General features: G+C 46.8%; 7 protein-coding genes across 8 annotated transcripts in view; 4 read left to right on the forward strand and 3 right to left on the reverse strand.

The window, feature by feature from the left end:
* The window catches only part of LOC126576945 (superoxide dismutase [Cu-Zn]), a 1,938-nt gene extending 588 nt beyond the window's left edge, over positions 1-1,350 (forward strand). Inside the window, exons 2-3 of one of the 2 annotated variants that reach the window (XM_050238266.1) lie at positions 165-536; positions 867-1,350. In XM_050238266.1, coding sequence (XP_050094223.1) covers positions 165-536; positions 867-1,295 — 801 coding nt within the window. In that variant the 3' untranslated portion in view covers positions 1,296-1,350. Of the gene's footprint in view, positions 1-164; positions 786-866 lie in introns of those variants that run through there. The other variant, XM_050238265.1, reaches the window with a different exon arrangement.
* On the reverse strand, positions 1,337-2,681 carry LOC126576944 (uncharacterized). Its single transcript, XM_050238263.1, has 2 exons — positions 2,518-2,681; positions 1,337-2,449 (listed from the first exon to the last, which is right to left on the reverse strand). Exons 1-2 carry the CDS (start codon positions 2,632-2,634, stop codon positions 1,358-1,360), a joined length of 1,209 nt encoding a protein of 402 aa, XP_050094220.1. The 5' UTR covers positions 2,635-2,681; the 3' UTR covers positions 1,337-1,357.
* A 624-nt stretch (positions 2,682-3,305) lies between these two features.
* Positions 3,306-7,917, reverse strand: LOC126576943 (uncharacterized). Its single transcript, XM_050238262.1, has 6 exons — positions 7,800-7,917; positions 4,709-5,266; positions 4,167-4,609; positions 3,939-4,094; positions 3,541-3,844; positions 3,306-3,482 (listed from the first exon to the last, which is right to left on the reverse strand). Exons 1-6 carry the CDS (start codon positions 7,915-7,917, stop codon positions 3,316-3,318), a joined length of 1,746 nt encoding a protein of 581 aa, XP_050094219.1. The 3' UTR covers positions 3,306-3,315.
* A 7,699-nt stretch (positions 7,918-15,616) lies between these two features.
* On the forward strand, positions 15,617-17,512 carry LOC126576947 (uncharacterized). Its single transcript, XM_050238268.1, has 5 exons — positions 15,617-15,937; positions 16,022-16,150; positions 16,236-16,758; positions 16,832-17,195; positions 17,266-17,512. Exons 1-5 carry the CDS (start codon positions 15,835-15,837, stop codon positions 17,401-17,403), a joined length of 1,257 nt encoding a protein of 418 aa, XP_050094225.1. The 5' UTR covers positions 15,617-15,834; the 3' UTR covers positions 17,404-17,512.
* Positions 17,513-17,520: 8 nt separating this feature from the next.
* Positions 17,521-21,596, reverse strand: LOC126576946 (insulin-degrading enzyme). Its single transcript, XM_050238267.1, has 8 exons — positions 21,457-21,596; positions 19,829-21,377; positions 19,417-19,767; positions 19,119-19,350; positions 18,756-18,962; positions 18,384-18,673; positions 18,087-18,296; positions 17,521-18,007 (listed from the first exon to the last, which is right to left on the reverse strand). The coding sequence occupies exons 1-8, from the start codon at positions 21,528-21,530 to the stop codon at positions 17,738-17,740; spliced, it is 3,183 nt and encodes a 1,060-aa protein (XP_050094224.1). The 5' UTR covers positions 21,531-21,596; the 3' UTR covers positions 17,521-17,737.
* A 762-nt stretch (positions 21,597-22,358) lies between these two features.
* Positions 22,359-23,579, forward strand: LOC126576948 (DNA/RNA-binding protein KIN17). Its single transcript, XM_050238269.1, has one exon. It carries the CDS (start codon positions 22,407-22,409, stop codon positions 23,577-23,579), a length of 1,173 nt encoding a protein of 390 aa, XP_050094226.1. The 5' UTR covers positions 22,359-22,406.
* Positions 23,580-23,768: 189 nt separating this feature from the next.
* Positions 23,769-26,456, forward strand: LOC126576949 (DNA cross-link repair 1A protein-like). Its single transcript, XM_050238270.1, has 4 exons — positions 23,769-24,178; positions 24,242-25,175; positions 25,264-25,714; positions 25,789-26,456. The coding sequence occupies exons 1-4, from the start codon at positions 23,809-23,811 to the stop codon at positions 26,320-26,322; spliced, it is 2,289 nt and encodes a 762-aa protein (XP_050094227.1). The 5' UTR covers positions 23,769-23,808; the 3' UTR covers positions 26,323-26,456.
* The last annotated feature ends 1,361 nt before the right edge of the window (positions 26,457-27,817 follow it).

Consider the following 27,817-nt stretch of genomic DNA (forward strand, 5'->3'; position numbering starts at 1 on the left):
TGTTTGATTGGGAATGCTTATTTGAATAATTTACTTGTTATGCAGACACACATGAAGCCCCGAGCACCACACAATTTTCAGGAGTAAACCAGAGTTTCTTCTTATCCTTCGCGCGTTCCATCCATTCGGTCACTCTAATCGGTATATCATTACGCACATTTTAGGTGGAGTCGGATCCGGTCAAGGTCACTGGCACGGTGACCGGTCTGAAACCAGGCGATCACGGTTTTCACATTCATGAGTTCGGCGATAACACCAATGGGTGCATGTCGACGGGAGCTCACTTCAACCCGCACGGTAAAACGCACGGTGCGCCAACGGCCGACGAGCACCATGCCGGTGATATGGGCAACATCGTGGCTGATGGATCCGGTGAAGCCAAGGTCGATCTTAGCGTGAAGCAGATTGCGCTCAGCGGACCGCTGAACGTCGTTGGCCGCTCGCTCGTCGTCCATGCCGATCCGGACGATCTGGGCCTGGGTGGCCATGAGCTGAGCAAAACTACCGGCAACGCTGGAGCTCGCCTGGCGTGCGGAGTGATTGGATTGTGCAAAGCATAAACACCCAGCTGTCTATGATCCGGCTGTTCCACATCACCAACTCTCATTCTGCTCAGTCGCATTTCAAACACGTACCATCCAAGCATGCTGCGTGTGCATAGGTACTCTGTTGGAGTGTGATACTGTTATCTATTCCATGGGAAAGCGGGATTCCTTATTTGTGCATGTATTGTGGGAAGCGAAATTAGAATAAACCTGTCATCATTATCACCTGTTCTAAAAGAACTTTGTGAAACTACTTTGTAAACTACTGGGTTCCACTAGCGGTTGTCGCTTTTATTTCTGGCTACCACCATCTGATTCCAGGGTACATCGGTGGCCGTTACGGGTGCGATCGAAGGTTTGCGACCCGGCAAGCACGGTCTACACATCCATGAGTTTGGCGATTTCTCACGTGGTTGCCTCTCCACCGGACCACACTACAATCCGGACGGAAACGACCACGGTGCGCCAGAGGACGCAAATCGTCATGTGGGTGATCTCGGCAACATTGTCGCCTACAGCGGTGGCTTGGCAAAGGTGCAGCTAGCGGACTCAAAGATAACGCTCGTCGGCGAACGCAGCATCATCGGTAGAACGTTGTCGGTGACGGAGTTCGAGGATGACCTTGGCCGTGGTGGACATGATTACAGCAAAACGACGGGCAACTCGGGTAACCGCATCGCCTGTGCGATTATCGGTGTGGCACGGGAAGAGTATTTCGCCGAACGATTGCATCTGACCACCGATCAATGAGACTGAATGATATTAGAAATAAAACTCTATCTACTGCTCTGTTTGGGATTTGGGACACGGATTTACTCTAATAATTTGATGAACAAATCCATTCCCCCGCTGCTGTCCTGTGCTTCACACGTCTTTATCTGTATGAAGGGTGTTTCCCCTATCGCGACCGAGGGTGCCGCGCTCGTTGAGACACTCGATGGAGCTGGAGCATCGCTCGTCGGATTCTGAGTTTGTACGGATTGTACGTTGGAGCTGACGAGCGGTCGCAAGCTTTCCTTGCTCTCGCGACTGTCCATGCTCTTGTTGATAAAGTGTAACATTTGCTGTGTTTTATCGGAAGGACTGGTGAGCGTTCGTCTCGACACATTCCTGAGCGTATCCATGAACTCGGCCGGTTTGATGTCTTTATCGTAGACCAGACCCTTTAAAATGTTGTTTAATTCAATGTTGTTTGCACTGCGCAGATCCTTGGGCAACTGGCTGGGAATCTTCGTGATGCGCAGCTTGGTATCGGTGATCGTTTCGACGACGTGCTTCGCATTCGCCGGTTCGGCCGCTTTGTGTTTCCGCGGATACTTGAACATATTCTTGCGCATTTTCGTTTTCGTTTGCTCGACGGCTTTTAAGCATTTTTCCAGCTTCCGACTCTTGGCCGGGGCGGTTGAAGAGTTGTTACTGTTACTCGTCTGTTCATTTTTGGATTCTCCACTCGCCAGCGACGATACGGAAGCGGAGGGTTCTGTCTTTGGAGATGCGTTTGCGGATGATGTCGATGACCAAAGATCTCTCAAGATTTCGTCAAACACATCCACATCGAATGTTGGCGCGGGTTTCACCGACGAGCACTTGGTTCCACCGTCTGCTTCCGTAACGCTAAGCTTTGTGTCCAACTGTGGTGGTACAAAGTCCAAATTGAAATACGCCGGTGCCAACGGATCCAGTGTCGCTGTGCCGGAGATATCACAAAAAGGCATCGCTTCCTCCGGATTCTCGTACTGGTACACGGTGTTGGTTTCAAAGTTTTTGTACTTGTAGTTCCCGAACGGGTACATGCAGTTCGGGGCCTCACATTTGTAGATGGCTTCGTTGAGATTGATGTACACGTAGCGTACCATATTTCTTTGGTCACGACTCGAACAGCGTGGGCAGGGAGTGGGGTCATCCTGTGGAAACGCGCCAGAGCACCGGTAAATGGAAAACTTGCGGATTGTTTGGCAAAACCGGAACTTACCTTTGATGGATCATCATCCAGGTACCTCTTTCTGACCCTCACTTTACTTCGTTTACACTGACCGGAACCTATTTCCTGGACAATCATTTCCATTAAGTTTACCGCGTCGCGAGTCATTTTCCACAAAATTTCCGAGTTTTTCCAAAACAAGTTGTGGTGGGACGTCGCGCGCTGACCGTAAATTGTTGGAATTTTTATGCAGTACAGTGTATTTTCTTTGCCTTTTCGAACCAGTTTCGAACTCGTTTAAATTTCAAATTCTCAGCAGAAAAACGGTAGGAAATCCCCAAACGTGATGAGAACGTGTTTAACCAAATGCGAAGCAAATTTTACGCAGCCAACACACCTCCATACTCATAATGGCCCATGCACGCAGTCAAAAATAAAATAAATAACTCTGCACCGATGATACCGTTTGAACTATGTTTTTATTTTTACAATTACCCTTCTACACGCTGGCTTTCGTAAGGAGCTATGATAAAGAGACATTATTTACATTAACTGTAATAGGAAAGGCAAAAAAAGTAGCGAGTACTTATGTACAATATGCAAAATAACACGCTATCAACAATTCTGCTCCTCGTTTGATAGGGTAAGAAGGGGGAACGCAGCTGATTCGATATTGTTCGATACCCCGAACAAAAGCCCGAAACGACGGCAGTGGAAATGACTTTTGTAAGCAGCAAATGTATTGCTATAACCGTGGAACGAGAGGATAATTATAGATTTGAAATAAATATGGTGAAAAATAAATAGCTAAAGTAAAAGACTGCGCTGAACGACGGGCGGGTGCGGAGCCTATCGTGCTTTACACTTAAAGTGGTGCTTTTTGCGTGGAATTCCCGTAGGTCCATCCGTTAGCTCACAAATGTGCAACCCGATACGTTTCAGGGGGTGGCATTTTGTTTTCGGATTACCCCACCGGCCATTGAACTTCATCCAATTGGGTCGCAACGCGCTGCGTCCTGCAAGGTGAACCAAAGTTAAGCTGAAGTCTTTGAGTACTGTAAACTATAACGTTACCTTTGGCTTCATTCTCGTGAATGAGCTCCACGTTTCTCCACGTAGACCAAGGCATCCCGAATCCATTGATGTCGTACAGGCGTGGTACGCGCACGAACTTATGCTTTCCTGGTGCCGTCCATAAACCGTGGGAACCTTCGGCAGCAAACAGTACCGGATGATTGCCGGAAGTGATGACGGTCTTGGGGAAGGTTGGTTGCTGGAGAATGCCTTTTCTCGTCTCTTGACTATGATACTCGAACGTTCCTGTCAGACGTTCGTATGAGTAGAATGCACCTGCATCGTGCGCTGACACGTACATCTCCTGCAAAGCAAAATGTTATGTAGTGAAAGATGTAAATCCATGGCGCCATGACGGACGGAGCCACACATATTTCGTCAAACAACTCGCTCATTACATCGGGCTCACGTCTTCCACGAAAAGAAAGGCTCATGTGTTCCCAGTCGCCAACGTGACTTCCAAACTCCTTCCTGGTGCCGAGACACATACCAAATAGCAGTGGTATCGGCCATGGTCCGAATGGTCCCAAATCAATGGTGCAGATCACTTTTCCCTAAAAAACCGGACAATACATTCAATGCAAAGAGCACTGCAAATACTGGAGCTATAACCCAGACACTCATACCTGACTGTAGGGATAGAACATCCAATAGGTGACGTGGAAGTGAGGATACTGCGAGGAGCCGTCGTCCGGATAGCGTGCTTTGTCATGTCTGCGCTCAGTAATGGTTTCCCATTCCTCGTTCTCTTCGCTAGGAGACGCATTCTCGATTGACTCATCCGCACCGTATTGGATAGTGTTGTCCCGTATGCCAGGAGCCGATGACTCAACGATGACTTTTCTGGCCGTTGCATCCGATGCAAGTGGTTGATCGGGGGGTGGCGGCTCAGTAGTGGGTGTGCTGTCTTCTTGCGCATCTCTTCGTCGTCTGCGGATCAAGCGAATGCTTTTCTCCACCTTGTCCACAGCCTGCCGCAGATTGGGTTGCAGTTCAAAGATGTTTTTGGGCGTCGGTGCGTACGGGTTGCGCTTGTACGGTGGACGATCCTTAGCTGTATATGTCACTTCTAATCCAGTTCCGGGGGACACAGTTGGAGGAAAAATATAATTTAGCTCACCGATATGATATGCCATTTGGAGGGGGGGGGGGGGGGGGGGCGACTTACCATTCTCTTGATTATTTATACTATGAAACACTGGTGGGCTGGTGGACTGATACGAGCCCGTCGTCGTTGGCAGAGGGAATGGCAAACTGTCAGGCATGTGCAACATGCCGGGTGCCGGCTGTCTGCACGTGCTGATTACCGCATATATTGGCACATCTTCTTTCAGAGGGTTCTGCCCGTGGATGAAGGACTCCTGGTCGGCGATCAGCTCGTCGACATTGCCGTTGGTCACGAGGTACCAATTTTTCGACTCATTCCCGATGGGCAGGTCGAACAGCAGATCCAACGACGTGGACGAGTCCTTGAAGTTTCGCTTGTTGCGAAATCGTCCCTGCTGTTGCTGCACCACGGGATCGTAGTAGGAAAGCTCGTTGGTCATACCATTGTCGTAGCTGTTTAGATCGTCGAACTCCGTGATCTCACTGCCCGGATAGACGGTCACGACCTTCGCTTCCTCGGCGTGGACATGCTCAAGAAACTTGGACACATCCCCCGGCATGTACTTTTCGTTGGGTGCCAACCATACCAGGGGAGCCCATTGCTTTACCAACGATTCTACTACAAGAAGAGAATGGGGAAACATTTTATTATCTATATAAAGTGTTAAGGCATAAAGCCACACGAAGAGAAATAGGTAAGTCTCGGGACACTTTTCGGTCCATAAGAATGGTAAAGACCTCAAAGAAAGATGAAGGCGACCATGTCACTGCAACTCCATAATTGGTGTATATTGGTGTATTGGTCTGTTCATCTCATCTGCATCTTCTCGGTGCATCTCAGAATACGAAATTAGTCAATTATGTTTTTATTTGAAATAATCGAACCACGGTCTGAATAGCTATGTCAACACCATACTATACAATATGCAAAAACATTTTATTCATCCATGCAAGAAATTTACGTTTCGATTGATTTTCCATGGTAACCTTCACCCTAATACATAACTCCATTATTTTCGGCAATAAAACTATCAAAAGGGCCTCAAAAGATATGCTTGGGATGAAAGAACTCAAATTCGTCGTTGAAACTGATGTTGAAAATTGAAAAAATTGTTAGTTGACTATTTTGGAACTTTTTTAACGTGTTTTTTTATATTACTCCATTGTTACGAACATAACTTTTTTTTTAAGCCGGTCCTTTTGGAAAAAGTAAAAAGCAAAATGGTATGTAAGCGAATAGTTTGTGATTTGTGTGATATGTGATGTGATTTTTAGGCAACGGGCTTCCCTGAAAGATCTACCAAAACGTAAATTTCTTGCAATGTACATACAAATTTTTGCATACTGTATGCATCATTCTATTTAAATCTTTTCGTGTGGTGCACTGAAGCATGTAAGCAGCATCATTATCTGATCGCCCAGCATAACATTTTCCATCAGATCCGATCAAATGGATCTTAGATTCAATCAACTGAAACATAGTTTCTCTTTCTTTTTCGAAATTTTTCGGGCCCAATTTCAGACCAAATTGTCTGCAGTTTCGGACAGGTCTCTTGCTTGGCAGTGTTTGTTTTAGCCAAGCGTTGTTTGTCCGTTAAGATGTTGCTCAATAATTCAGAGCTGCACGAAAATGACCAAGTTTGTTTTTCAAGGACCAGTACGCAATAATCCCTTACTCACTAGTGGTAGTTGTCTCCAGTGTTTCGATGGGGAATCGTTTGCAAGGTGGATTTAACGTATTTATTTTTTTTTTATTAAACTTTCAATGAATTTAGTGATTGCTCGATGTAAGAGGCGATGCTAGGCGATATGCTTCATCGTAAAGCAAAAGCTATCATTCTCAAACACTCAAACACTCAATGAAATTTAAGATTTATTGAATGTCAAAAGTTAACCGACTGTGTTGATACACAGATTACATTGAATGCCGTAAAAGGGGACCAAGGTTAATTCGGTTTCAAAAAGGCTCAGACGATTTGTGAAGCCATTCAATTTACTATTTTTAAGTGAATATCATATTAAACTATAATCTTTGAGGAATATTTGGTACCATCTTGGGAAAGATTTATTAAAAACTTCATCCATGGTATCAAATTTATGGAGGTGCGTAGTAGTGAGCTCGATTGAGCCTTCTACGAAGCGTGGATTTTAGCAAATCTATATCTTTGTCAATTTTTTACTTCAATTGACCCAAAAATTCAACACACTCTTGAAAGAATCAGCATTCATAGAAAAATGTACAAAATATATGTAATAAAAAAATCCATCCAAAAAATCCTAGCCCCCCTTAAAGCGCTTCGATGCCCTGCGATCCTACGACATATTAAATTATCACCGAAAGTCCCTGCAGACAGGTTGCTAGTTCGATGGTGAAGGTAATTTAGGCCGCGTCACACTTTTGCTTTGTCACAGGAGGAAAAACATGCGCCAATGAAAGACTAGCACGTACACCTTAGCAATTTGTGCGAAACAATTACGAAACGAAAGAAAAGCATCGTTCGGTTCGGTCGTCTATGTGAGTTATAAGCGTTTCTTTCGTTCTAACAACAAAAAAAAACGATTAACCGCACTTCACAAAAAAAACTGTTCGTTTTTAACATGCGAACGTGAGTATTTTTTACCTCTGCGCATGCCACTTCGTTCGAGCTACTAGCAGTAGTAGTATCACCGTTCGTTCGGCGAACCGACACCGAAAATATCGGGGCTATCAGCCTGAGGGAGCTGGCCGGTCGGTTGGGTCGCATGATCGTGCGCAAACGCAGGCGCGCGGGCGCGTTTCTCAAACTTTCACTTGTTTCCGCAGGCACTGACGGCGAATGCTCCGCACGGCAGGCAGACTGGCAGGCAATAATGCCGTGCGCAGTCTGTCCGGTCAGGTCCAAAGTCAAGTTCATATCCAAGGCTGGTGAAAGAGCTGCCGAGAAGGAGCGACAAACACTCTGGCCTCTCTGCGACGGGGACCAAAAACCTAGGGCCACGACAGGCGTGCAAGCGTGATTCGCGTGAGTGAAAGGAGCGCTCCCGAAATGGTTCGAGATAAATGCGTTTGACGCTCGTAGCGCCCGAGTGAGACCTTTTGCAGGGACTCCTAAACTCCTAAACTGCACACCGGAAGGGTTCCGGCACGGCGGGTCGGGCGCTGCACTACCTACCTATTTCTCGGTCCGACAGGTGCTTCAGGTCGTCGCTTTCTAACGTGTGACATTTTAGTGCTGATAGTAATCCCAAAAAGATGAAGCAAACACCGTGGATCGGTTTCATCAAGTTCATCGTCCCAACCGCAGGCACAGGACACGACGCTGGGCAGCACGGAACACGGAAAGTGGTTTCCGTCGGGCACCGTTACTGGACATAGGCTCTGTGCTCGAAATCACTCTAGCAATCACTAGTAAACAGGCGCACATACACTCTAGCACACTTTACACACGGGCACGGGTATCCTAATGGAAAAAGAAAAGGGATGAACCAAATGGCCAATAGATAAGCGGCATCCTCAATTCTGAGGCGATCGCGATCACTTCGCATCACAGAACACTCGTTAGGCAGAACTTTTTGGGAATTTTCAACAATCACCAGCACCACCACAAACAAAGCTATGTTGTTAGGTACCGTTGCGCCTCATCATCATCTCCAGAGCATTTCTTTCATAATTAGCACGACTCCCAGCACCAGTCACACCGCGCGGGCGGCCTCACGGAAGCACATTCGAGAAAGCGTCACAAACAAAATTACCGGCAGCCAGGTAGGATGGTGAGGATCGGCTTTAGCTACATGCGCGAACCGCTCCGCGATGCTCCGATCCTCGATGCTATGCTAACCGTGGTGGGTGACCGCGCCACGCCAGACACCCGACCGACCAAAGAGAAGAAACAAAAAAGATCGAAGTGGCTGCGATGTCACGGCGGGCCTACGAGCGAGCGAACGAGCGAAAGCTCCAACGACTCAGGACGAACTGGTGCGGCCAGCACGCGGACCAGCAACCGCAACCGCAGCCGCAACCGCGCTCGTGGTTCCCAGCTGACGACGGTGTTCGCCAAAGGCCCAACGCCTCGAAGCTGCCGTTCCGTGCCGTGCCACAGGGTGGTACTCTGCCTGCTGGAGACACTATGGAGCTGGCTCTTAAGGCCATGCCATTGGATACCACTTATCGCGGGCGCTGGTGTACGAAGTGTGGATTTTGTGGACAAAAGACTTGAATGCGCCTGAAGCAACGAAACATTCAATGTATTTCAAGGTTTTGATGTTTTTCAATTAACATCTTTTCTGATTCACAAATCCTGCCTCCAACTGGATCGGTGTAGTTTCGTTAATTTAATTTCAATTTCGAGTATTGTGTGATAAATTTGTACAACAAAAAAAAAAGGTTTTTCTTTCACAGAACTGCCCTGTGCGCCGCACTCGGTCCAGGGAGGGGTGGCGATTTCTTTTCCTCCGCATTTCTTTTCTTTCACTTTGCCAATACGATGATAGCCACGGCACGGCTGGTGGTGATGGTGGTGGTGGTGGTAGTCGGCGAAACGAAATAGTGACTCGTGCGCCAATGGCCAATGGTGGGGTGCAGTTGGCGTGAGATTGGTTCACTGCTGCGCGCAATGGATGCAGCTCGCGTGCTGCAGCTCGCGTCCCCAAAAGTCGTGGTCCAGTACAACGAAATTGACGACCATGGACCCCACTCTTGGTACCGAGGGTGGTTTGCAAGTAAACTTGCTTGAGCCACCTCTCGAGATGCGCTGTAACCTTTATCCACTTTTGGGATCGATCTTGAGCTCCTTTTGCCGCTGTCCGCGATGCAAAACGCATTAAGACAATACGGCACAGAGTGCGCCTGTGTCTGTTTGCGTGTCTGTGTTGGAATTTAGTAACAAGTACAATCGATCATCGATGTTAATTAACAATTGATCGACCTGACTTACCGCGGAATTCGGGCCACAATCGGGGTTACCTCGATTATGCAAACGGTGGCTGCAACATCTCACCAAGCCCGGGCCAAGAGTACCCCTAAGGGGCCTGTAGCCCTCTTGAAGGAGAAATTATGTGAAGGGTACACGAACACTAAACATTACTTGTGCTGTGCCTTAAGGAGGATGATCGAATCGCTCAGCCAGACATACGCACACGATGAGGCGAGATTTCATCATAAAAAAAAAAGAAAAAGATCATACCGATAGACCCATTATTACACCGGAACGTGCACAGAGGCGCCGTACGATCCATTACTGAGCATTGGTTATACGCCAGTGGCGGGGGCCCGCAGCCAGCCAGTGACCGCACGAGTGAACGAACGCCCAGCTGCTCATCATGGATGCACGGTCTGTAGGTGAAGCGCAAAAGGGTTCCCAAGATACGCTGGTGCCGGTGCCTGTACCGGTTTCGGTGACCTAATTTATGGAGTTTAAAATTTCTAAACGGTTCCCTCTTGCTCCGCCGCTATCATCTGGCCGCGATCCTTCATTCTCTTCTCTCTCTCTCTTCATTGTGCCACTTTGTGTTCTACATTCTGAACCTGAACACCAGTTTCAAACGGGATGCGTAGTGTGGTTGCTATATGGATTCGAAGCCAGCAGCAGAAAACAATTATTTCGTTGCATCAACCGGCATGGCCAATCACGGTGGGCATCTCATTTCGACGCAACAATGCACCAAAAGGCGAAGGACTCAAGGAGCGGCTGAACGGGCGTACAAACAACGCCACTGGACATGCAGCAGCCAAGCTCACCTTGACCTACACCAACCCACCAACAGTCGGGCATATCGGGCATGATAATGTTGTTCGGTGGCTGAAGCCGAGCTGGGCTGCCCAATCGAACCTGCCCGAGCCGCCGACGCCGCCGATGCGATGTCCGGTTCGATCCCGATGCGTGCTTTGTTATTTCGTTACTAAGGGTGAAGGTCGATCATGAACGCGCGTTCGCTTTTTTGGGGCTGTGTTTTGACATTCACGGGGGAAAGCGACTCATGGGGAGGTGGGGTATACGGTTCGAACCTGTTATCCACACTCTGATCTCTGCTGGTGATCGATCGGTGCAATTTGTTGGTCTTGTTTTGGTTCCCTGTTGGATTTGGCTAATTGATTGTGGATGCGCGTGAAAAGCCATTTTCGATCGCAGCTGCGTAAATCATGCTATGAATAGTATCGTTTCCAGGCCAGTCCAGGGGGTTGCAGGTTGTTTTAATTGATCACTTTCATCATCGGTACCATCAATGGCTGAGTGAGCTACGATCGTTTAAATCTGTTTATTAGAAGATGCGTCAATTGGAATCTCATAAATTAATTTGCCACAAACATTATACAGACGATTTACGAATGAATATTCAAACAAACCCTTTTTAGCGATTTGATAAACCCCTTTTTAGAGCTTAATAGAAATCGTGAGAAGGGCGAATTTGAATATCGAATGTTTCATCACACTGAAAGTAATTAAATGCGGCTGATCATTGAGCAACTACATTTTAGTCACTGTACAACCGCCTAAAGTGTGTACGCAGCACGGGCAGAGCATATGTAGCAGCCACCAGACAGTCCGCATGTTTCACGCGGATAGACAAAGTCAAGGCTCTGCGGGGCCCCCAGCTAATTGCGGACGTCGTTAGCAGCCGGGCCAATTCCTTCCGAACCTTCCGTTCATTTGCCATTTCTTCTCGGGAAAAATCATGTTCCAACGAGAGAAAGTACGTACGCGAACACGCGTTTTGCCGTGCGGCTCCAAACGACGACGATCACGATCACGACGCGGTCTGTTCGCGTGGCGGTGTTTGGGGGGACGCATATGTGCATCATGCTGCACCGGCGGCTCGTCGAACGATTGCTTCAACCGGATTCACTGGCAGTGGAATGGCCGCGGCTCGGCCTAGCAGCAGTCGGCAACACCTAACCAACCAAAGGGTCAACAGCATGCTAAACTTTTTGTAAACACACATCCGTCGGTTCCATCTGCGTCGTCGGACACGCGGGAATGGATCGATCCTTGGATCCACGGGGCCAAGAGTGAATGCTTTCGCTTAGATTAGGACAGGATCGAGGATGGATAATGTGTTGTTACAACACTTGCGTGCTGCATTATGAGCGAGAAGGGAAGAGATGTTACTTTCCACCTCCAGTCTTTATCATTTTTCGCCGTTAGTATCCGCTATACACATTGCTCTAATTTCTCGAGACGCAAAAGGAATTACGTAAACTTATGGTGCCCGAGAACAGTGCATGGTACCTTGGCTTCGGTTTCCTTGTCAATAAATAGCGTGATAGCGAAGCGAACTCCTCACAAAAACAGACAGCGCCACCTGACCACCATTAAGCTATTCTATAAATGGCATAATGCTTCTCCCGATCACTGTGCATACCATTTGATCCTATCAATGACGACAGATTATGCTACCGGAGGGTCCGAGTGCTGTCGGAGCGACACACACAGAGCATGGAGGCACTTATCGAGACCTATGGCACGTAACAAATAATTGCATCATAGCGAAAAGGGCTGCAATGAGCTAGGTTGGCCTTTTTCTTGCCTGCTCCTTCGCGTCCGATGTCCATTTTCTTTGTGGCCAAACCCGGACCAGGGCCCGAGGAGGTACTTGTGGCGTGTGGCCAATAGGCAGGACCCGGGTGCTATTCCCGGGTGCTCGATTACGCCATTACTCGCGACTCATCAGCATGGGTTAAGCAATTTATTTGAAACTACATCGCAAAGCGCACCATTGGCACCGCCGCCGGACGCCAATGGCAATTATGGCTAAATGCCGCCGCCAGTGCCAGTGAGAGTGGAGTGGAATGGAGTGGAGTGTCAAACACTCTCCTGCCCCAAAAATCGATTAGCCTCAAATGATGCCTTTTGTCACGCTTTGCTACCAAACACTCGGTGCCACGAGCGAACCACGCGTTAACCGTTGATCGAAATTAGTCTTGGATTCAGGTACGCGAGGGAGCATAAGATACAAGTTTCAATTGAATTATGCCAGCATTACGTGCGTGATCGGAGAGTTGCTGGATGCTTCGAGATGGTGGTTTCATAAATGATGATCATTACATTGCGCAGTTGCAGTATGATTCTTTATCGTTCTTGCGCATCTAATACACTTTGTTCTAGGGATTGTTTTTTCCCAAATGATTGATAGGCGTGACACTTATATCAATCAAATCATATCTACCAAAGTCGATAGTTGCATGTTTTCTAAACGCGCGAAAAATCGTGGTCTCTCATGAGAATTCTCTCGGCGATAGGTTCCCTGAAGATCAAGGATATAATATAAGAGGTGAAAGAACTTTTAAAGTTTAAAACCTCTATAATAAAATAATATAAAAAAAGAATATAATATACAACTGTGATGTTCGCTACAAAGCACCTGCGGAACCCTAGAGGTATGATGTTTGAAACAATTGTATCCCGGCCCAAATTTGTGTGACAACCAGCGTTAAAATCAATAAAGAAGTCGGTATCTGTATTTTGTCGAAACAAATTTTTAGATAAATGAAAATGCCGGCAAATTCTGTTTTATATTTGTTTATATTTGTTTTACCAGCGGGCACCGACTTTGAAATCGATGGTTTTGGGAAACACGCTTCAAAGTAGCGTGCGATGCATTAAGCCATGCATGAGGTGCGATTTTTCAAAAAACATTATCTTTGTTGGTTTTACTTCGATTGATCCATAAGTTTTACACAATATTCTCCAAAGAATTAGCATTTGTGGAAAACAGTTAAAAAAATATCATCAAAAAAATACCTAGGTCAGCCATCTTTAAAGTAGCGAAACGCATTGAACCAAGTATGAGGGGAGATATTTTGAAAATCAATGAAATCAGTACTCTTGAAATGCTTGGTATTCATGAAAGAATGTTAAAAATAAATTCGGTCCAAAGAAACTCAATACCAATACCTTTGTTCCCCTTTAAATAATTCTTTAGATAGAGAGAGAGAGAGAGAGAGGGAAATGTTTTTGCATTGAAAGAAATCTTTAAAAAATGTTTTAGAACCTAGCTAAATGCTTTTGCTTACTACTTTTATGGAACAACCTGCACACTGTTTCCTCTGTATCCGGCTAGTGCATGTGTGGTCGCCTTGGTGTGGAGTTGCAGTAGCAATACGAAGGAGTGCCTGGGGAAATAGTATATTCCCCCTTTTTTTTTTGGGCATACCGTAACACTTCCGAAATTTAAATTAAACTTCCGAAAGCACCCTCACGCGGAATGGGCGACTCCAACCGATTACGCATCGTGTCCCATCATTTCGACCTGGTGTGCGGCCGGTTGCGCCACAAAATCCGCAGCAGGTGCTGCCGTTCCGTCTGCGGCGGCGACGACTGCCGCGATACTCACTAATTTCGTTAGCCAAGGAAATAAAGCCAGCGGAATGGAACGCAGGGGAATTAAGCAAAGCATCCACAAACGCATACTCCTCACACACTTGGCCACCTTGGGTCTTGGAGTGAAGTAATAGAAACATAAAACGGTAGGAGGGACGGAACACCTTACGGTTGAGGGCGCCCCCAGGTCCCATACGCGGCGGTCGCACTTTCACCGTGGCGTCTGAACTAAATAACGTACCCTCGCCCTCGCCCCCCCTTCCCCACCATCGTTATGGTCGACAGGTTTGTCGTCACATTACAGTCCCATCAAGATCCGCACACGCCACAGTTCCAGTCATTGTAGTAAACCGCAGCCGCAGCCTGATTGCCGCAATCCATTGGCCGCGGGTTGGCCAGGAAATGGTAAACAATGGCCCATCCCGTCCCATCGCGCGTCGCACGTCGCGTCGCTAACAAATCCTTCCGGCAACCGGTGTTCGCATCATCATTTCGCATCAATTTCCTGCTTCCCAATGCCATGCCGATTGCTCACGAGCATGGGAATATGTGTGCTTCGTGCGATCGTGAGCCCGATCTTGGCACGGTTTTTTTTATTTGGAACTCTAATTTGGTCAACAGGTTGAACGGTGTTTTGCCAATTGAAATTATACAACACCCCCGACATAACCGGTGGCTCCGGTTGGGAAGCACCTACACGGCTATCGAGCATAATGAATGGCAGCGGGAGGGAGGGTGTTATGAACGATCACGGCGCGCGGCCCAGAGTTGGCTTTGAACTTGATCTGCATTATTTCGGGAATTTCGGGCCCCAAACTATTTGCCGATACGAGAGACAATGGCGACCGACAAAATGACCACCACGTGGAGCGTGCACGGTCCATAAATGGCATAAAAGTGTGAAATTACATCGGGCGGCCATCTGGTGTGCGCGCGTGTTGGTCGAGTAATTCTGATCGCTATCGCTCGCACAGCTCTTGTGTTATGCAACGTCGCAAGTCGCTCTAATGTGAAACACTTGAGGAGGTGGGCATGGTATTGAATATGCTGCTCGCATAACAGTAATCCTCAGAAGCAGAAGTGTGTGTCCGACCGGGGACCGATCGTTGACCTAAAAAGGAATCAGCAATTGAAGTCCTTCAGTAACCCACTGTAGTGCGCACTCAGCAGTTCAGTTTCCCACATGAATTCCCGCGAATTCACCGTTTGCCGGCCAAATTCCCGTCGAGGTGTCGCAGTTTGGTTTTACACCGATGTTCCATCGTTGTTATGGTGCAAGGCCTCCTGCGAAATGACCTTTCTCGTTGTTACGCTCGGTAAACTTAACAGCAAAGTTGTTTAATATATGCCGTTGCGCGGCTTTTAATCAACGAGGCGTGGGGCCGCCTATCTGTAGCACGTTGTCGGTCCGTGCGGCTGATCAATGACAGGCTTTTCGCACCTCGACTACAGCGACCGCGATAGGTAGAAGGTGATACGGACGGACGGACGGACGGATGGACGGACGGACGGACGGTATGCGAGTTTGGATTGAGGAAATCCCCGTTCGATGGGGTGGGCGCCATACCGTCATGCTGTTGTATGTTTGGGTTTTTGTCTCCTCTCTCGTGCGCTTAAAAATAGCATTTTAATTGCGCTCCTGCCGCCAGACAGCTGGTATGATCAGTCGCCGAGTTTCGGCCCGCCAGCCTAGAACACCGTTGCACCTATCAGCCCTCGAGTGCTCCGGAGAGGCATTCACATGTCGTGTCCGGATCGTTTCACATTACAAGACAGCGGGAGTGTACGAAAGGAGCCACTCCAGGAAACTACCAATTAAGTTATTCTACTTCCCTTCGGTGGTGTGGCGAGTGTGAAGATTTGTTCGGTTCAAGCGAGTGACGGTGCGACGATGCGTTCTCTTGCCTATTACGTGGTGCTATCATGCATGATCCTGACGTGCGAGTTTCCACGATCCGTTGTTGCAGGCCAGGAAAGCAATGCAACCAAGGAAGGTAACGGAATCGCGGTACGCGGTAGTAGTGCGGATTTTAGAGCGTGGTGTGGCTTACCGAAAGGAATATATTATCTTCGCACAGGAGCCGCCCCGGAGACCCCGGATACGCCATACGAAACCCAGACGGCCCAGTGTACGATCACATCCGGCGATATCGAAGCGAGTGCCCAGGCTTCGATCAGCAAGACGCTGGTAGGAGTATGCGGAACAGGTATCCAAGGCGGTATTCATTTCCAATTAACCACACGTGTGCTAATGAGCTGGATGTGTTTTATTTCCACCCATCCCGTCCCAAGATGAAATGCTTACGGCTTTTCGCACCCTAGAGGCCAAGCTACTGGATGAGTTACAAAATATACGTAAAATGATCCGTGATCCATACTTTAATCCGCCACCGTTACAACCGTCGGTTTATAGATCCGTGAAACGGGTCGTATCGGCATCGCAAACGGCCTCCAATACAGTGCTTCCTCAGCCACCAACAGTCCCAGTGCCAGTGACTCAGCCACCAACCATCGATCGTTCGATCACTACGCCATCTTCCATACCTCAGACAACGCCATTCAGCGGGGCGGTAGTGTTTAAAGATGACGATTATGACGATGACGATGATGAAGAAGGATCAGCGGTACCGGCTAAAGGCGGTGCTACCGTTACGAAAAGCAACAGCCAGCTAGTCAAGCAGCTTCCCACTGGCTTGCAACGGGATTCATCTCTGAATTCTCGCATATCCGGTGATGAAAAGAACGCGCAAGGCTCGGTGCATCCGGCCATCGCCTTCAAACCCATTGATAAACCGACCGAAACCAGGTTTCTCACGTAAGTGTGCAGTAAATGGTGCAGAATGTGGTCGGTTCTAAAATTACGTTGACTGCACATCTGATCCTTTCAGTGGTGGTTTGCGAGACTATGAAGTGTACCGGTTCAACAACACGATCATCTCTACCGGTGATGCGAAGGTGTTCAAGTACTTCTGGAAGATCGAAAACTTTACCAAGCGCCTGCAGTCCGCTCCGGTCGGGATAGGGCCGACGTTCTCGAGTGCGGTGTTCGTAATTTCCGGCTTGAATTTACGGCTACATGCGAGAACGGTGGAGAGGGCTGGTGGTGATTTGCTGTACGTCCAGCTGGAACAACTTTCAGCGTGGGATGATGAGCTGCGTAAAACTCCGAACGTGGTTCTGGCATCGGGAGCCATGTACGGGCAGATGGAAACGAAGAAATTCTTCCGCCATAAAATTATCATACTGAACCAGGTGAGCGAAGCGATTACTGTTATCAAAGAGCGTTAATTAATCTTACTTATTACTGTTATACCGCCTCCAGGACATGCCGTTCAGCGATATGATATCCACAGATCTTACGAATACGAATGCGAAATTCGAAGCCAAACTTTCCGAAGTAACCGCACAACCGTACCTTAAGGATGACAAGTTATTGATAAAGGTGATCATATTTCTTTAAATAACACACTGAGTGAGGGGGACAACTTTACAACATCGAAAGAAAACCAGCAACTTCCTTCCGTTGCGCTTGCTATTTGGCTCTGTTCGGCGGAAGAGATAGTTAATAAGTGGTAAGTCAATTGAGAAAACAGTTTATTTTGTGGGTAACACGAAACACCAGATGTACTTTATCGAAAACTATCTTTTTTAACCTGCCACCCTCCGTCGAGTCTTTAAGTACACCAGCAGGCGGAAATTACTGTTGAAGGTTAGATTGTGGCCATGCCTTTGGCTCATGAGTTGCCCTACTAACGCATTGATTTGTCCACATAGTGCGGTACACAATGATTGGTTTACAGTTTGCAGCGTCCTCCTTTGGGCAGGATGTCGATGTATGGTTGAACCAACGGATACAGCGATCGTGACGCTTTGAAGACTGCCAGATCAGTTACCCTCACGAATTCCTTCGTCGTTGGGAGCACGCTTTGCTTGTCATCCACAACGGATTCACCCAACGGTTCTTCATCCTCTGGCGTTTTGCCCAATCCAGCACCTCCGTCTGCCGTTGAGAGAACATGGACAGATAGCGTGCTTCTTGCGGTACCGCCCAGTAGAATGTATTCCTACAAACAATAAGCAAAAGAGAAATAATTAGAATATTGTCGCTGGTAGTACGGCACCGTGAACGAGGGTAACACCGACCTTGTAATAGTCAATCACTTGTTGTTTGGTCATTGTTTGTAGCTTTGCTGCCTCAACCTGTGCCCGATTGAAGTGGTATTGCCGGAGGGAAATTTCATGTAAAAATATGTTAAACTGTGTAACCATTCGCTTTGGCTTTTCGAGGAGAAGTTGGGTCAACACCTCCTTATGTCGATTGAATTCGCTTTCCGTCATGTTTTCCAAGTAATTCTAAAGAAACATACAAAAAAATCAGTATAGTCACGTGCACAATTGAAGAACTGCTTGAGAGCTTGTTTTGCTTGCGAAGAAACGTACCACCATGTTGTTGAGAAAATTTTCAATCCGCGTTTCAACATACGCCGGATGCCGTTCCGACTGTACAATGATACGAAGTCCACAGACTCCGTTTGCCTTCCGTGTTCCGCATAGCACGATGTATCCCAGCTGTTCCTTTGTGCGTAGCTGCGTGTAACACGCTTCACTGAGCAGCTGGGACAGAATGTCGACGTATATGGAGTGCGTTTCTTGCTGTCCGCACTGCATGTACAGTTGGGTGCAAGAGCATTTATGATACTCGTTTGTACCCTCAAATAGGCAGCTTTCTCCTAGAAAGAACACAAAAAGATAAGACACTTAGCATATGCTGTGTGGAATGAGAACGAATGTTCCAAATAGAATCATCCTAACCGTTTCGCAGATTATGTTCTCTCCGCTGACACAGCTGTCTTGCCAAAAGTGGGACTATTTTGGCGTCAGTTTGTATCATTTTCTCCTCCACAATTCGTGTAACTTCCATGGCTCTTTCCCGATTCACGTTTCCATAGATAAAACATTCTACGTGCATTTGCGATAGCAGCTGCTTGATAAATGATTGCAAACGTTCCACTGTCATTACTGGAGCATGAAAATAAAGGAAAAAAGGTGGTAAATTGTAGAAAGATGAAGAAAGTGGGTCATTAACATTAGAGGTAAGTGAAAGACTGAAATGCAAGCTTCTTTTTCATTTCTTTACATCGTAAGATGGGGTAAGGTTTAGGATTTCATTCTTACATTTGGTAGCATCCAACAGTTCCTGTTTAGTCCATGCCTGCTCCGTAAGCAATAGCGCCAGGTAGTACACGGCATGTTGGTACGGTTGCTCCATGCCGTAATTTTTCAATCCACGTACGTAATGTTCCTTGAGGATTTGGAACCGACGGATATCGACCTCAAAATCAAATAAACTGTCCAATACCTTCTTCAGCAGAATTTGCTGCTTGTGGCTGTATCCTCCGATTGAGAGCTGCAAAAATTCGAAGCAGAATTAATTATTGAAACACATTAATAGTATACAAAAGGGAACACTTACACTTAATCCGGAGGTTGTGTTGCTCACACCGAAGCTTAGTCCTGCCAGATCGGCTTCGAAAAGGTACTCATTGAGATGATCCTTCAAAAGCTGCACGTACAGATGAGTCAAATTACAGTTTAATGGATCCGAATAGACGATCGGGCTATTGAAATCGAGGTTCATCAGTGCTTTCGGTTTGAGAAATTCCACATCTTGCTTAAACCACGAACGGATGATTGGAGTGTCGTGAATGATTACGGGATAGTTCTCCATAGACGTGTCCAGTGGCAACAAATCGAAATCGGTCGCTATGAACGGATTCGGCTCGGGAAGATGCAGATTGTCATTCAAATCCGGCGCTGACCAATACTATAAAACAAATGTAAGTTTATACCAGACCATACTGTAAGCCGATTCACGCGATACAAACCTCAAGCGTTGTTTTGTCTACCTTCCGCGTGCCATATTTTGTGCCATACCAATACTCATGCTCTGTGGCAAGGTCGCTACATTTCTGTCCAACGATTGTGTACCGAGCCCTTTCAGGAGTTAGCTTCTGCATAATGTTCTCCACGAGATCCGGTCGCCATTCGCTGATCAAGAAGTGAGCTACGAGTACATCTTCAAGCGGTACTGTCTGCATTGATGCCACGATGTTACACACCAGTTTGATTGGATTTTCCTTATCCTTGAACCGGAACAGCATCTCACACAGTTTACAATACTCTTCAAAAATCCACTTTTGCGGTCCCTTCGAGCGCAGCAGATTGATGTATTGAAAGATGGTTTTAACCACGCCATCCACGTGCTCGAAGCCGTCCTCAGTCAGATCGACCATCACTTCCAGGCAGCCGAACCCTCGGCCTAAGCTACTATATCCGCTGATCAGCTTGTTACACCAGCCACGAGCCCTCAGCTCGGACAGAATGCTGCCTTTGCCTTCGTGCCCTATGAGGTGGCTTACGTAGTGCTCCGGACCGGACTTGTAGTACTTTTCCAGATCCTCCATCTGGAAGTAGATAGCCAGCGAGCGAGTGTCTTTGACGGGAATAATGTAGATTTTCGTAGCCAATTGATCGTCCGCATACGGCATCTCCGGCCAGGTAGGAGCCGTCTCTTGTTTGTTCTTAATCTGTGAGAACAGTTTTATCACCATCGCTTCCAGCTCATCTAAGCTTTCTTTTCCGAAAACGGCCAAACTCATCAGATTCGATGAGTACCACTTGTTGTGAAATTTCATCAGCTCGTCCCGCACGTTGATACCGTTCTTTCGAGGATCATCGCAAAGGGTCTGCACATTTCCCGACCCGAAGCGATTGTACGGATGCGTGGTGTTGCAGAGGGACTTCTGCACTTGCTTAATTCGCCACAAGTCCTGGGACACATTCTTCAAGTGTTCCGAATTAACTGCTTTAATCTCACGATCTGTAGCACACTCGTTGAACAGAGGAGCGATGAAGAACTGGGCGAATCGATCGAGTGCCTCTTCCAGGTGTTCCGGGACGACATCGAAGAAATACTTTGTAATGTCGGAGCAGGTCGCGGCATTCGAACTTCCTCCGTGTTCCTTTAGAAAGGCGGAATATGCGTCTTCTTTCGGGTACTTTTCGGTCCCAAGGAACAACATATGTTCGCACAGATGCGCTAGTCCCGGTATTTCCTGTGGGTCGCTTAGATGTCCAACCGCGACAGAAAGTGCCGCTGCCGAGCGGTCAGTGGTTGGATCGGAAACTAGAACCACTTTCAATCCATTCGGTAATCGTAAACCACGATAGTCGCGATTATCCTGAACGGATTTGATGATTGTGTTGATTCGCTCGAAGGACGTGTCTGGCGCTGTTTCCGTTGACACGTTTGCCAACGGTGCTTGGCTGGAGAACTGCCGACTTTCCATTTTGGTGTAGAACGTAAGATACCTGGAGCTTATTTCCTTCTGTACGAATCGCTTTGTCGTGCAATTATCGATCACTGGTAATGAACTGAAACGGTAGCACAAGATGATGAGATCAACAAAAATCCACCGCTGCTATAGCGTGTGGGTGGAAACGTTCCACGTACCGCTTTGATCCATGCCTGATCGAATATCCTCGTAGAATTGTTGGAGCTCGACGAAGAAAAACCTGAGTAAACATTAACTCGATAGAAAATTAAAAGAAAATATGCAATCAGCAACAACAAAATATTTCTCTACAACTCGACCCCCTCAGCCATCGCCCACGTGAAATCCAAGCGAAACCGAACGTGTCGCTAACACGGCGTAGGTTGTACCTAAGTTAAGTACATATTTGTGAAATTGAAAAAAGGACGAGGAGACGTCGATCAGAGACAGTTTATTTTAAAAGAACCTAAATAAAAGCATTGGTCAACTGAGTTTGTTTAAATTTTATCTATTATTTAGTGAGTGACTCATTTTTACAGCGAAATTTGAGACAGTTTCTACACACAGCCAAAATTTGGCGGCTAAAGTCAAAAAAGAGAACTTCATTTTTCCAACATTTTGGAAAAAATAATGGCAGATGGAGACAAATCTACATCTACGGTACGGCCTACACTGGAGCGCAGCATTATGTGTCTGCCGATCAGCTTAAAGCATATTATATTTTTAAAAAAGCTGTTTGCAGGTGTGTTAAAGTTATTTCGCGATGATTCTGTAGTTTTTCTGAAGTTCTTCTTTTCAAGCGTCTCTACACACACCATTATTTTTTTTATATGGAGCTTTTGACTTTTGCCGACAATTTTGACTTTAGCCGCCAAATTTTGGCTGTGTGTAGAAACTGTCTGAGAAAATAAAATTATGTTCAACCGGTTGAACCGGTAATCAATAGGGTGCAAAAAAAAGACATTTTCATATCGCCGATATGCTCAGAAAGCCAAAATTACGGATTCATTTAATTGTTTTTTGGCCCGCCTGTATGCCTTTTGTCTTGACATCAAAAGGAAAGTAAACAAACGTAGCAAAACTTGTTCAGCGCGGAATTTGGTTTGGAAAAGTTGGAGTTTTATTAAAAATGGGCAAAGGAAAGGCAGAGGTCGGTACGCCAAAGTACTTGGCGAACAAGATGAAGGCCAAGGGCTTGCAGAAACTTCGATGGTATTGCCAGATGTGCGAGAAGCAGTGCCGGGATGAAAACGGATTCAAGTGCCACCTGATGAGCGAGTCGCACCAGCGACAAATTTTACTGTTTGCAGACAATGCGGGCCGTTTCATCGATAGTTTTTCGCAGGAATTCCTGACCGGCTATTTGCAAATTCTGCGCCGACAATTTGGCACTAAACGGGTAGCTGCGAATAAGGTGTACCAAGATTACATCGCCGACCGCCACCACCTTCACATGAACGCTACGAAATGGCACTCGCTTTCGGATTTTGTGAAATTCCTCGGACGCAATGGGCATTGCGTGGTCGATGAGACGGAAAAGGGCTGGTTTATCACCTACATCGATCGCGATCCGGAGACACTCGCCATGCAGGAGAAGATGGCGAAAAAGCAAAAGATGGACAAAGATGACGCAGAGCGGTTGGCTGAGTTTATCGAGGAGCAGGTACGCCGAGGGAAGACGGAAGACGAACCATGCAGCTCAGGCTACTCCGAATTGAAACGAGAAAACGAGGAGGAAACTATTAAGCTCGAGCTGAAGATTGGAACGAAGCAACCGAGCGCTTCGGTTGCTACTGTTCTACCAAAACGACCCCTGGAACTGTTGAAAGATGTTAAGAAAGAGAAAAAGTTCAAACCAACTGACGGAGGCAGTGGATCGAAGAAACCATCGGCCTTGGATGAACTTATCAAAGAAGAGGAACTAAAGAAAGAGAAATCTAACCGTAAAGATTACTGGCTAGCGGAGGGTATAGTGGTGAAACTAATAACTAAAGCACTAGGAGATAAGTACTACAAAGAAAAGGGAGTCGTGGTGGAAGTGATAGACAAGTATAGAGCTAAAATCAAGCTACTGGAAACAGGCGAAAAGCTAAAAGTTGATCAAGCACATCTGGAGACGGTAATACCGGCGGTTGGGAAACAGATTGCCGTGCTCAACGGTGGTTATCGCGGATGTACAGCGATCCTCAAAGCGATCAACACGCAGCGGTTCAGTGTAACACTAGAGATAGCCTCAGGACCCTTGAAAGGAAGACTGGTCAGTGATGTAGCGTACGAAGATATTTCCAAACTGTTCGTTTAAGTGAGTATAGTAATTTTATAGTTAATAAAATTATTTCCAAAAATGAAAAATGTGTTTTTCGGGAAATATCTTCTAAATATCCTCAAAATATCCTATTTCGGCGGCTGTCACGGAATGTAAACAAAGCGAGAGCGCCAAAATCAACGTCAACAGCGAATCTGCGCGGCGATGGGGGATCCTTGAAAAAGAACTTGTGGAAATTAAAAACAATCGTCGATCGGGTGAAAATATGGATTCAGAAGCACCGAAAAGAACGTTGCGTAGCTCAAACAGGCTATCGCTTACGTTAAGTGGTCGTAAACCTAGTGGCCGTAGAAAAAGAGAGTCTACGGAGGACGTAAAAGCTGCCCAGAAATGTGAACCTCCGGAAGCCGAAGTTTGTGATGATAAGCGCCAAATTCCTCCTGAACCTGTGCGTGGAGAACAAGCAGATGCGACTGAAACAATCATTATCCTCAGTGATGATGAGAACGATTCTCAGACTCCTTCGAAAAGCTCCATTCGGGAGTACTTTACGCCATCAAAACATCAGGGGCGGCTGAGTCCAACTGCCGGCCGGTCATCAGTTTGCACAACGGGAGGAAAGCATACCGCTGCAGGTATTTATAAATGCTATTTGCCCGGATAGCAAAGGCGCTCACAGACGGTATTTAATGTTTCAGCTAACTCTACTGCCAGGAAGGCACCACAAACACTGCCAAGGAAGGCGGCCGGTAAAGTCCGTCGAAAGATTTGTCCCTCAACCAACATCAAAATGCTGACCAAAAAGTACTTTGACGACTCGCAGAAACGGATCACGAACTTTTTCAACAAACAAAACGTAGATCCGGAACGCTTGGGCTATTGCCAGGTGTTGAAGGAATCCGTAATGCCGACGATAGTCACTGGCGACATGGAGGTGGAGACCATGCTACAGGTGTCTATCAAAGAAGGTAGCACGCCGTTACGCATTTCGCAAATTGTATCGCTTTCCGATATTCCGGAACTGTCGGCCGCCGAATCGTGTCCAGCTAAAATAATGGAGCGCATGGAGCGGATGCAGAGTGCTGCATACGACCCGGAACAGGAAGATTGGAATATGGAGCGCGTGAATGTGCCAATCGCCACTACAAGTTCCGTGTCGGTCGATGAGTCGACGTGCGATTCGGGTGTATCGTTTCTAGTTCCTGATACACCTGACATTCAAACCAGTGCTTCCAAGCGTCGTGCGCTGAGGAAGGAAACTCCACGAAGCGCTTCATGTAAGACTCCACCCGCTAGGCCTCGACAATCGAAAGCACCAAAGAGTACCGCGAAGAAAGAGGGAAGGAAGATCGTGTGTCCCAAGTACAAAATTATTGCCGGAACCAACTTTGCTGTCGACGGTTTCCGGTACGGTGATATTGAAGGAGTGACACACTACTTTCTTACACACTTTCATGCGGATCATTACATTGGACTGAAAAAATCGTTCGCGAAACCCCTTATCATGTCACCGATAACGGCGCGCTTGGTGAAAACGTTTATCAATGTTCCTGAGGAGCATTACCGACTCATTGAGCTACACCAGCCGATCGTGATTGATCATGTTGAAATCATTGCACTGGATGCAAACCAGTAAGTAAAATGTTATAATACAAAACAACATACTTTACAAAGATATGAATAACAATGACAATGATTTTCTTGCCTATTGTTCTTATAGCTGCCCTGGTGGAATCATGTTCCTTTTTCGTTTGCCAAACGGAACCAATATCCTTCACACCGGAGATTTCCGCGCTTCGGCGGAAATGGAAGAGTATCCCGAGTTTTGGAACTATCCTATCGACTGTATATACCTGGATACGACTTATCTTTCTTCGAAATATGCATTTAAATCTCAGTGGGAAAGTGTGTCCGATGCACGGAATACGGTTGTTGCCTTTCTTAACAAACATATTGGAGCCAAAGTGCTAATAGTGTGCGGGAGTTATCTGATAGGTAAAGAGAAGGTGTGGATGGAACTAGCCGTTGCCACTGGGATGAAAGTGTGGACGGAACCGAATCGTTGGAAGGCTCTAAGTGCCATTGCCGATCCAGATCAGCTATCACTACTAGTTGCTGACCCAGCGGCCGCAAATATTCATGTGCTGGCAATGAATAAATTGTCGTATGATGTAAGTACTTTGTTTTGTATTTTAGGCGTTAAGAAATGAGTCAATAATATTTGCTCTGTTCGTATTTATCGTAGGAATTGAGCGACTATATGAGCCAGTTTCCCGACCGATATGATACTGTGATAGCTCTGCGGCCTAGTGGATGGGAGAAGAATAGTAAACCGCAGTGGCGCGGGAGAATCAACATCGTTGGTATCGAGTATTCGGAACATTCCAGTTTCGATGAGCTCAAACGGTTTGTCCAATTCATCAGACCGCGCGAAGTGATCAGCACGGTGCCTTATGGGAATTCCAATCCAAATCGCACTCCAATGGTTCCGGCTTCGTGGTACCAGGGAGAAATTCGACCGCAACGTAAAGCATTACAGCTGTCAATCACAAATTTCATGTCCACGCTTGGCCCCAACAGTGGCAACGAGTGCAATAAACCCACAGTCCAGGCAGCACGAGACCAATCGTCGACTGTAGAGGAAATCAAACAAGAAAAAGGGAGCATTATCAAGGAAGAACCAAGCATCGCTCAGGATGTAATTGATCTAGATGACGATGAGAATGATCAGCGATCGGAGCAGGGAGAATGTGATGGCGACAGTGACTGGCTACCGTAGCTCCCGATCGAGCAAGGTGTGCGATGAACAAAGGACGGAAAAGGGCATTCACTTGTAAGGTAAATGTTTTTATTTTATAAAACTTTGAAATCGGCTGTGTATTTGTACTGTACGGTAATATTAATATAAAGATAGTTAAGCTATTTTTTTTAAACCAACTGCTACAAGCCATTCTTTGGAAAAACCTCCGAAAAGGAATATGCTCAAAATGAATGCAGAGCTCTTTTTATAAAGAATATTTATTCCCATTTAAAGTTATAAACCATTTCCATTATATAAATTTAATAGTTCTATTTACTGTTAAACAGTTTCTTTAAGGCTAGTTGTTAGTAGCAGGTTAATACTTGAGTACGGTTCACGAGGCTTAATGGTGTTTGTTGGCAATTTTCCTTGTACGCTGCACAATATCACGAAGCTGGTTGGCTAAAGCGCTCTAGATGGTCGAATGTGTCGCCTACCGTACACGTAGGGATGCTCACTTTCTCTTTGTTTCCTTGCTTGCACTGTGTGGACTTTAGTAACGAGCAAACTTGCTTATGCTGTTAGCTCATTGCTCCTGTCAGTGCAACGGCCTTAATCATCACGGTCTATGCTCGTTATTATGAATCCTCATTATGATTATCTCAAATCCCCTCGACGTGACGGTGGAAAGGCAGCGATGAAAGATGAGAGCCAATGGACAAAAGACGTTGATGAGAAGGGGGTGAAGATGTTTTGTGGGACTTTCAGATGCCAGTGACGGCGGGCGGGCGGGCGGGCGAGTTGGGATTGAACGGAGGGATTCCCATGTCGTCTGCTTGACGTGCAAAACAACTTATTTTCTCACTTCTTTTCCCCTGCGATCGGGCGCTGTCTTGTCTGCTCTTCGGCTCTTTTTCTCCAAACCCAACGCTCATAAGCACTACAGTACATATTCCGCCACACGAACACATACAGCACAAACGTCTTCGTCGTCGTCTTCCTGACGATCCTCGAGGAGCAAACCGCCAACCGAGTAATGCCTGTATACTATGTACGGCACGGGTGAGGTTGGCAGGATTGAAGTCAAGACGGATCTGACCAGAATTCCCTTGAATGTGCAAATTTTTGCCTCTTTGTCTTCTGCTCTGCTGTTAGTGCTTACTCGTCCTTTCACCACTTGCCGAGACTCTACAAAGCAAGCAGGAGGATAAGAAAGAGGGAGAAAGAGTCAATTTTGTCCGCCGCTGTCCATCCGTCCGTCCATCACGATGATGATGATGATCGTCAGGTTCAGCGCCATGCAGGACTCGATTGTTGATGGGGATGGGTTTTCTTGCCTTGACGTCTCAATTCCCGCCGTGCCGCATTAAATTACACGCAACCCAGTGTGCAGTGTGTAGGTGGCCAGCGGTGGTGATGCGGGGGCAGTCTTCCGTGTGCCTTCCAGCTTTCGCAAAAAGCGGGTGCGCTCGCTGTTTCTGTTTTGTCGCAGCGTCTCGACTAGCGGCAAAAGCACAACGCGGACCATCGTAGT

Source organism: Anopheles aquasalis, chromosome 3, assembly GCF_943734665.1.
Source record: "Anopheles aquasalis chromosome 3, idAnoAquaMG_Q_19, whole genome shotgun sequence".
Classification (NCBI taxonomy): Eukaryota; Metazoa; Arthropoda; class Insecta; order Diptera; family Culicidae; genus Anopheles; species Anopheles aquasalis.